The following is a 10,077-nucleotide window of genomic DNA, read 5'->3' as shown; positions in this document are numbered from 1 at the left end:
TAATGTTTATGGCCGATGAGCACCTACGTTTTATCTCTAATCTCTCTTCATATGACAAGGATTAAAAAGGATTTTCCAGTAGATTGTCGATTTGATGATGACTGCTAGTTTGTTAGCTACGATTTTGAAAGTATAATGTTGACATGATCAGTCCATTCAACGCTACAGTAGATATAACATTATTTGAAAACATTGTATGTGGCCAATGACCTTGAGCCTTCTTGGATGGGCACCTAATAATGTAACTATGGCAGCACCCGAGGGGCATAAATTTTCAAGCTCCTCGCAGATTTTGTCCCCATGAGTGACAGAGCACTGAGCCAATCAGGCGCAACTAGAGAACATTGCCAACCCCTACGCTGGCTGCTTCACCAACAAAAAAAGCACTGAAGCTAGTATTTTTTACATTGTCTGCTAACTGATATGTGTCACGTAGTAATGCCAAAATAACATGCACACACAAAAAAAGCTAACAGGTGGGGCCCTGACGAGCACCTATTTCACATCTTATCCGTTTTCGTTTTCCTTTAAGTGCAATGCTGAGTGTTTACCAGATGGCGACGCTGCAGAATATTACTTACCATGTCAACTGACGAGGAGTCGCCTCCTGATGAACTTTGACCTCGTGCTGGCACGCGGATTTTCTGCTGTGGAACAACGTGGATAATGCAAAGTAGATGATTTAACGTTATATTTTAACTTGAAAATACATATGAGGTGTTTTACTTGAACGCGTTAACCATATCCAATATAAGGTATGTCATTACAATTTATGATGTTTGCCTTGAGAATGTGTCCAACGTTAGCTAGCCAGTTAGCTAATGTATTTCAATACTTTCTTTACATGGTTGTTATATTAGCAAGGAGGTTCTCATCCATATTCTTGCCTTCACCTAGCTACCTATTTTGTCTAGATGGGGAAACCGCCAAAAAAGAAGAACCTTGCTGATAAGGTTCGCAAGACCAAAACTTCCACCGAGATCAAAAACAACCCATTCGAGGTGAAAATCAACCGGAAAAAGTTTGACATCCTCGGGCGAAAAAGCAAGCACGACGTCGGTCTGCCAGGTGTATCCAGATCTAAAGCCATCAACAAGGTAGGTGGTTGTAATGAAGTGTTTATGTACACATGGGGTTTTGAAGATAACATATGCTGAGATGGATGTAAAGTATCTAGCCTGGCTTCAGATTTGTACTCTTACCAACTTCCTATGGTCGTTGTCCATATAAATTGACCATAGGAGTTAACAAGACAGCGTAAACAGATCTGGGACCAGGCTAGATGGATCCTAAAGACGCCCGTAGTAGACTAACGTTTGCTCCAAGCAAAAATTCGTCTTGGCGAAGGGAACAAATTGCCAGCAATAGTTGCTGCAACATTTTTTTCATTAAAATTGACCAAAAAGTCACTTATTCGAAGGTCCGAGTCCCAAGTAGAACGTCTCGAGTAGAGGTCGACCGATTATGATTTTTCAACCCAGATACCGATTATTGGAAGACCAAAAAAGCCAATACTGATTAATTGGCCATTTTTTTTATTTGTAATAATGACAATTACAACAATACTGAATTAACACTTATTTTAACTTAATATATAGCATCAATAAAATTTAGCCTAAAATAAATAATGAAACATGTTCACTTTGGTTTAAATCATGCAAAAACAAAGTGTTGAAGAAAGTAATATGTGCCATGTAAAAAAGCTAACGTTTAAGTTCCTTGCTCAGAACATGAGAACATATGAAAGCTGGTGGTTCCTTTTAACATGAGTCTTCAATATTCCCAGGTAAGAAGTTTTAGGTTGTAGTTATTATAGGAATTATAGGACTATTTCTCTCTATACCATTTGTATTTCATATACCTTTGACTATTGGATGTTCTTATAGGCACTTTAGTATTGCCAGTGTAACAGTACAGATTCCGTCCCCCTCCTTGCCCCTACCTGGGCTTGAACCAGGAACACATAGACAACAGCCACACTCGAAGCATTGTGTTACCCATCACTCCACAAAAGCTGCGGCCCTTGCAGCGCAAGGGGAATAACTACTCCAAATCTAAAAGCGAGTGACTTTTGAAACAGCCCACCCAGCTAACTAGCTAGCCATTTCACATTGGTTACACCAGCCATTAGGCTTGAAGTCATAAACAGTGCTGTGCTTGCGAAGAGCTGCTGGCAAAACGCACAAAAGTGCTGTTTGAATGAATGACTACTGGCCTGCTGCTGCTCAGTCAGACTGCTCTATCAAATCAGACTTAATTATAACATAATAACACGCAGAAATGCGAGCCTTTGGTCATTAATATGATCAAATCCGGAAACTATAATTTCGAAAACAAAATGTTTATTTCTGAGGAAAATACGGAACCGTTCTGTGTTTTATCTAACGGGTGCCATCCCTAAGTGTAAATGTTCTTGTTACATTGCACAACCTTCAATGTATGTTATAATTACGTAAAATTCTGGCAAATTAGTTCGCAATGAGCCAGGCAGCCCAAACTGTTGCATATACACTGACTCTGTGTGCAATGAACGCAAGAGAAATGACACAATTTCACCTAGTTAATATTGCCTGCTAAACTGGATCAGTAGTTATAACTAGTGATTATGATTGATTGTTTTTTATAAGATACGTTTAATCCTAGTTAGCAATTTACCTTGGCTTCTACTACATTCGCGTAACAGGCAGGCTACTCGTGGAGTGCAATGGTATGAGCGTTGGACTAGTTAACTGTGCGGTTGCAAGATTGGAACCCCTGAGCTGACATGGTGACAATCTGTCGTTCTGCCCCTGAACAAGGCAGTTAACCCACAGTTCCTAGGCAGTCATTGAAATTAAGAATGTTTTCTTAACTGACTTGCCTAGTTAAATAAAAGGTATAAAAAAGCATATTTTTTTTAATAATCGGAAATCGGCCATAATTAATCGGCCATTCCGATTAATCGATCAACCTCTAGTCTCGAGTCATGTCCAAGTCGTACATTATAATGCCGTGTTCAAAACAACTGGGAACTCAGAAAAATAATGACGAAAGTGATCTTCAGGTCGGAAAGTTAAAGCTCTAGAAAGAGGCCTGAGTTCCCCAGGTGGATGACATATCCATTTTTACCAGTCCAAGCTCGTTTTCTTCAGTTACCAGTGGTTTTTCATTTTTATTTTACCTTTATTTAACTAGGCAAGTCAGTTAAGAACAAATTCTTATTTTCAATGACTGCCTAGGAACAGTGGGTTAACTGCGGGTTAACAGTGGTTATGATTTTTCGATGCCGATTATTGGAAGACCAAAACAGCCGATACTGATTAATCGGCCAATTTTTATTTGTTTATTTGTAATAATGACAATTACAACAATACTGAATTAACACTTATTTTAACTTAATACAATACATCAATAAAAGTCCATTTAGCCCCAAATAAATAATGAAACATGTTCAATTTGGTTTAAATAATGCAAAGACAAAGTGTTGGAGAAAAAAAGTAAAAGTGCAATATGTGCCATGTAAAAAAGCTAATGTTTAAGTTCCTTGCTCAGAACATGAGAACATATGAAAGCTGGTGGTTCCTTTTAACATGAGTCTTCAATATTCCCAGGTAAGAAGTTTTAGGTTGTAGTTATTATGTGAGCTTGCAAAGTAAACGATAACAATTATTGTTCACTGAACCATTTTTGGAGATAGATATTTATGTATGACAATCCTCTCCCAACAATTTGACATTTGCACTCCACCCAATCTTACAGCAAATCAGCAATCTTTTCGCTTGCTCAAACGTTTTTACCCACGACCCCCAAAAAGGAGTGGATCCAAGCTTACACCCCCTGCGCATGCACATACTTGTGCGCACAGGGAGAATGCACGCGCACAATCGCTGTGCAAGTGTAGCCTGCCATTACAGCATAAACAGTGATGCATTTTCAAAATGCATGATACAGAAATTAACAGCATTTTACACCTGCTTTTTTGAGCTGAAAGTCATTCCTGTTAGCAGCCCATATCAACTAAATGTAGTAATGTATGTGTGAACTGTTTTGACTGGGAAGCATACGGTAAGCTTTACAGGGGCGGCAGGGTAGCCTAGTGGTTAGAGCGTTGGACTAGTAACCGGAAGGTTGCAAGTTCAAATCACAGAGCGGTCAAGGTACAAATCTGTCGTTCTGCCCCTGAACAGGCAGTTAACCCACTGTTCCTAGGCCGTCATTGAAAATAAGAATTTGTTCTTAACTGACTTGCCTAGTTAAATAAAGGTTAAAAAAATATATATATATGTCAAATCACAGCTAGAGTAGTTTGCAACGTGTGTTACCATGTTTCTTTGATTATATTTATTATTGTGCCAGTGTAGATATTATGCTTATAAAATATTCATTTCTTCCCCCAGCGAAAAGAGACCCTGCTGAAGGAATATAAGACAAAGGACAAGGCCAATAAGTTCATAGACAAACGGTTTGGTGAATATGACACCAAGATGGACCCAGAGGAGAAGATCCTTCAGAGATTTTCGATGGAAAGACAGGTGAGATCAATACGGACAGACATACAGTATCTCTCTTCGCCCCACTATCACTGCATGAAACTCCTTCAACGGGAGTGGGCAAACTAAGGTCTGTGGCCGGCAGGGCTCCCTTGCAAAAGAAACATTGCTCTCAATGGGACACACTGGTAATTTTAAAAGTATAACCCCCCCCAAAATGTTGAAATTATAATGGATTTATATATTTTCTGCCCCGCAAATTGGACATATTTTTTAACAAATCTGTGCGTCCCTTTGTTGATTTTCGAAATCCCAATGTGGCCCTTGAGCCAAGACGTTTGCCCACCCCAGCCCTACCATTGTCGATTTACAGCATGTCCATTATAAAATAATTAATTAAACTAGAGTCTGGGGAGCTGCACTTTGGCTGGCCCTGTGCTCCTCTCAAATCTGTGTGTTATGTGGGTGGGTTGAGACCAGAGGAGAAGACTCATTTCCAATGTAACATTTGGACAAATACATGTGTATTGTATAAAGATGTACCGTAGTCCATAACTTAACATGGTCCTCTCTTGATGTTGTCCCCCTTCAGCGTACCCAAGACAAGAAGGACATGTATAACTTGAATGAGGAAGAGGAGTTGACCCATTATGGCCAGTCTCTGTCTGAGATGGAGAAGCTCAACGACATGGTGGACAGCGACGATGATGCAGATGAGAAAGGAGTGCTCTCAGGTGAGACACAACGGCCCCAGTCTTCACCGAAATGGGGGCTGTAGACTAGGGAGAGGGAGAGAAGGAGTGGGGGAAAGTGAGAGAAAGATAAGGGGGAGGAGGGAAAGCCAGCAGGTGGTGGCGAGAGAACATACAGATGTACATTGGCTAAGTATTTGTCTGTAAAAAATAAGGTGCCACTGTTGGTGACACCTGTTGAAGTAGTGACCAAAACAAGGACTATTTTCTCATCCATCTTTCCTCCAGCTGAGCTGACTGCATCCCACTTCGGGGGAGGCGGTCTGCTGAGGAGGAAGACCCAAGGGGAGAAGGATAACGGGGGGAACCAGAGAGCCAAGTCCAGACAGGAACTCATAGAGGAGCTCATCCTCAAGTCGAAACAAGAGAAGGTGAGCGTCACTCCCTCTAGTCTCATTCTAGGATGTGCCTTAACCTCTTGCTTCTACTTGGGACGCTTGCGTCCCAACTAGAGCTCTGGAAATGCAAATGCGCTACGCTAAATGCTAATAGTATTAGTTAAAACTCAAAAGTTCATTAAAATACACATGCAGGGTATCAAATTAAAGCTACACTCGTTGTGAATCCAGGCAACAAGTCAGATTTTTAAAATGCTTTTCGGCGACAGCATGAGAAGCTATTATCTGATAGCATGCACCAATACACTACAACACAAAAGCACAGCAGGGGACGTAAACAAAATAATTAGCATTTCGGCGTTACACAAACCGCACAATAAAATAGAAAACAGTCATTACCTTTCACCATCTTCTTTGTTGGCACTCCTAGATGTCCCATAAACACTATTGGGTCTTTATTTCGATTAAATCGGGCCATATAAAGCCAAGATATCGTTATATGTAGACTGTGTGATTAACGAAAAAACAGCGATTTCACAACGTAACGTCATTTTTTAAATTCAAAAGTAGACGATAAACTTTCACAAAACACTTCGAAATACGTTTGTAATGCTACTTTAGGTATTAGTAAACGTTAATAAGCGATAAAAATCATCCGTAGGCGATGTAAAAATCATTAGCTGTCGTCTTGGAAAAAATTTCACGAGAGAGCTCTTCCGGAATGATCTGGGCGGAGACCGGAGGTAAGTGGTGCCCCTGTTTCGGTTCAACCAAGAATCAAAGATGATTCAATTCACAAGACTCTAGACAACATGGGGATGCTGTGGGAGTTGAATGCTCGGTCTTATCTAATTCGGCTCACTGTTAACAATTGCTGGAAGTGGCGCAAGGATATTTATTTCCATTTTCTGTGATCAGGATTTCCTGCGCTTTCCGATGTTAACGCACGTTATGTTATAGCCACAGTCGTGATTTAACCAGTTTTAAAAACGTCCGAGGGTTTCCTATCCACACATTCTAACCATATGAACGTACTATATTCCTGGCATGAGTAGCAGGGCGCTGAAATGTTGCGCGATTTTTAACAAAATTTTCAAAAAAGTAGAGGGTAGGAGCAACTAGTTAATGTCTTAAGACACATTAGGAATGGTATTAAGGTTTATTCACTGAAACGTTGGTGGGAGGTCCATTCAATTGTTTGGGGAGCATCCCAAGGTTATCAGTGTGCTGCATTTTCTTCCTTTTTAGGAGGGGTTTAATACCCTTCGTCTTGACTTGGTTGTATAGTGTGGTCCACCAGATATTTGATTAACTTTTTCAGTACTAGCAATAGCTCTACGGGTGTCTTGAGGTGAGATCAGATGCCTGACAGGTCTGTTGGTTGTCCTCAGAGGGAGAGGCAGAACCAGAAGGAGGAGTCCCAGGTGCTGACAGAGAAGCTGGACCAGGACTGGAAAAGCATTCAGGGGCTGCTGGCTCACAAGAATGCCCCCAAGGCTGACAGACTGGAGGAGGAAGACAAACCCAAGGTAAAAGAACAGGACATGCTTCCAATGGAACATGTCCCTCATACAAAATATAATTAGTGTCTTATTGAGTCTAACCTGTATACATCAAGGTTAAATTAAAATGTTTCCAGGAGACCTTATCTCAGTGAGATGAACCCTGATAAGTAAAATGATTGTGCCCCAAGGAAAAAACACTTTGTCTCAAATCAAATCAAATTGTATTGGTCACAAACACATATTCATCTTTGTCTCTTCCCTTGTATGTTCCAGCTGGATGAGTATGACATGATGGTGCGAGAGCTGGGCTTTGAGATGAAGGCTCAACCATCTGAGAAGATGAAGACTCCAGAGGAAGTGGCCAGGGAGGAAAGGGAACGCCTGCAGAAACTAGAGGTATGGATGTGTCTCAACACCATTTCCTTGTAATTCTTTCTTTATGACCATTGATGGCTAATGGGTCTGCTTTCACCTGACCTGTCAGACAGTAATCATATCGAAAAGGCCTTGAGAAAGGGAAGGATGTTAACTATTGATACACTGACAGTTTGTCCCTCTGTGTGGTTTGACCTGTTTACTGTACTGAAGCTGTTTCCTTTCTGTGGTTTGACCCTTGCCCCAGGCTGACAGGCTGAGGAGGATGATGGGAGATGTAGTAGAAGAATGCACCAAGACCCAGGCTCACATGTCAGCTGACGACCTCAACGACGGCTTCATCCTAGATGGTGACGACAAACCGACTCTAGCCTATCAGGTAAGGGACCGAGCAGGCTCTGCCTTGTCGGGGAAGGGACCGAGCAGGCTCTGCCTGTGTGTGGATTTTGATTTGACATTGTGTCTTGGAGTTCAGACATCGCATCATCGCTACTCTCTCAATGGAAGGAAGTAGTAGGAAGGGTCACACACATTTATTTGGACAGTGATGCTAAAACGTTTAATTTGGCTCTAATATTCCATCCTTTTTTATTTGAGATCAAATGTTTCATATTAGGCGACAGTCTAAAATCTAAATCAAATAAAATTGTATTTGTCACATGTGCCAAATACAGCAGGTGTAGACCTTCCTGTGAAATGCTTGCCTACGTCACCTTTTATTTGAGGGTATTTTCAGACATATCTGTTTTACTGTTTAGTTCACCCATTTGAAGGTGTCATAGGTGTTTGGACAAATTCAATTATTTTTAGTAAAAAGTGTATTTGGTCCGATATTCCAATGACTGCATTTGCAGTTTGTTTTTGTTGTGCCCAACCGATATTCATGAAATTATCCTCAAATAAAAGGTGCCATTCTGTACTGTCCCCTCATATGGAACATTTGATCTCAAATCCAAAATGCTAGAGTATAAAGCCAAAATAAATATTTAAGCTTCACTGTCCAAATAAATACATAGGGGAGTGTGTGACACAGTCAAATTTACAGGCGTTCACTGAAAGAAGAGCAGATAACAAAATTCATAATTTTCTCGTTCTCCCTCTATAGGATGGGAAATGGAACATAAATGAGGAAGGAGCAAAGATAGAGGGGGAGGAAGAGGGTGAAGGAGAGAGTGGTGAGGAGGAATCTGGTGGAGAGGAGGGCAGTGGCGAGGATAGCCACTCAGACCTGGACTCTGAGCAGGAGAGTGAGGGAGGAGAGGAGGAGGAGGAGAAGGATGAAGTGCCTGCAACCAAATCTCAGCTGAGTGAGGAGGAGAGGAAGGCCCAAGCAGAGGCAGCTAAAGCAGAACTACCATACACTTTCAAAGGTAAGACCCCTGTTTGATATGATCTAACTGGACATCATTTTCGGTAGGTGATAGTTTTTGGAATATATTGGTATATAGGAAAAATAATTGACGGATTGATCTAAAATGATTTATTATGTTTCAATTGAAAGCTAACATTGACTGCTCTCCAGTCCAGCAAAACAAAACCTGACTCTCCCTGGTGGTCATTCCCTGACACAACACCATCATTGTCTTGTCTGCCTTCTCCACCCATGTCCAATGTCCTTCTCTCCCCCTTGCCCCTCCCAGCTCCAGAGAGCTACAGTGACCTGAAGAGCCTACTGCAGGGTCATCCTGCTGACCACCAGTGTATCATCCTTGCCAGGACACAGAAGTGTAACCATCCCAGTCTGGCTGTGGGGAACAAACTCAAACTACAAGTCAGTAGTGTTCAGCCTGAATCACAAGATGGAATTGTTAACTGATATGCAGATGTTTTGCTAGGGATCAAAATAGTTATTTGATTCAACTGCTGTGGATTTCTCACTTCTTCTTTCAGAAATTATTTGGCTTTTTGCTGGAGTATGTGGGCGCATTGGCTTCCAGGAGTCCACCGGAACTTTCCACAATAGACAAAATGATACCGTGAGTAACGCTCTCTAGTTTTGATATGCTTTAGGATTTGACTGCCAGGTGTATTGATTGTGATATTGCTGGATTGTTCTGTCTCTCCCTGCTGCTCTCCAGGCAGCTGTATGGTCTATGTCAGCTGTTCCCTGAAGCTGCTTCCAAGGCGATGCAGACAACTCTGGTTGACAGCGCACACAGGATGGAGGAGGTACTGGAGGTCAAGGGTCGGGCAGCCTTCCCACAACTAGACATGGTACTTTTGACTTTCCTCTCAAATGGTTTTGCTTCCCACTTCTCTGTTACGTTATTGCCATGGACTGTTATCTTTTTCTGCGTGAAACACTGATCTACATGTCAAGTCAGGAAAAAAGCCAGGGAATTACCCTTCTGACATCTGTTGATCCTGTTCCATTTGTTCTCTGACAGTGAGAAGTCCAATCCAAAATTATATCTAGAATCGGCATCCTATTTCGCAAACAAAGCCTCCTTCACTCATGCCCCCAAATATACCCTCGTAAAACTGACTATCCGATCCTTGACTTCGGCGATGTCATTTACAAAATAGCATCGAACACTATTCAGTAAATTGGATGTAGTCTATCACAGTGCCATCCGTTTTGTCACCAAAGCCTCATATACTACCCACTACCGTGACATGTATGCTCTCGTTGACTGGC

At 41.5% G+C, this 10,077-nt stretch overlaps 1 protein-coding gene across 3 annotated transcripts in view; it reads left to right on the top strand.

Annotated features, from left to right (window-relative positions):
• Positions 1 to 599: 599 nt before the first annotated feature.
• Positions 600 to 10,077, top strand: part of nop14 (NOP14 nucleolar protein homolog (yeast)) — a 30,750-nt gene continuing 21,272 nt past the window's right edge. Inside the window, exons 1-12 of one of the 3 annotated variants that reach the window (XM_029657170.2) lie at positions 600 to 755; positions 898 to 1,097; positions 4,377 to 4,511; positions 5,062 to 5,203; positions 5,450 to 5,592; positions 6,951 to 7,088; positions 7,338 to 7,460; positions 7,687 to 7,818; positions 8,545 to 8,809; positions 9,080 to 9,210; positions 9,330 to 9,415; positions 9,518 to 9,653. In XM_029657170.2, coding sequence (XP_029513030.2) covers positions 915 to 1,097; positions 4,377 to 4,511; positions 5,062 to 5,203; positions 5,450 to 5,592; positions 6,951 to 7,088; positions 7,338 to 7,460; positions 7,687 to 7,818; positions 8,545 to 8,809; positions 9,080 to 9,210; positions 9,330 to 9,415; positions 9,518 to 9,653 — 1,614 coding nt within the window. In that variant the 5' untranslated portion in view covers positions 600 to 755; positions 898 to 914. The remainder of the gene's footprint in view (positions 756 to 897; positions 1,098 to 4,376; positions 4,512 to 5,061; positions 5,204 to 5,449; positions 5,593 to 6,950; positions 7,089 to 7,337; positions 7,461 to 7,686; positions 7,819 to 8,544; positions 8,810 to 9,079; positions 9,211 to 9,329; positions 9,416 to 9,517; positions 9,654 to 10,077) is intronic. The other 2 variants (XM_029657174.2, XM_029657177.2) reach the window with 2 other exon arrangements.

This window comes from Oncorhynchus nerka, linkage group LG4 (assembly GCF_034236695.1).
Source record: "Oncorhynchus nerka isolate Pitt River linkage group LG4, Oner_Uvic_2.0, whole genome shotgun sequence".
Lineage (NCBI taxonomy): Eukaryota > Metazoa > Chordata > Actinopteri > Salmoniformes > Salmonidae > Oncorhynchus > Oncorhynchus nerka.
This window is presented reverse-complemented; position numbering and strand designations above follow the sequence as displayed.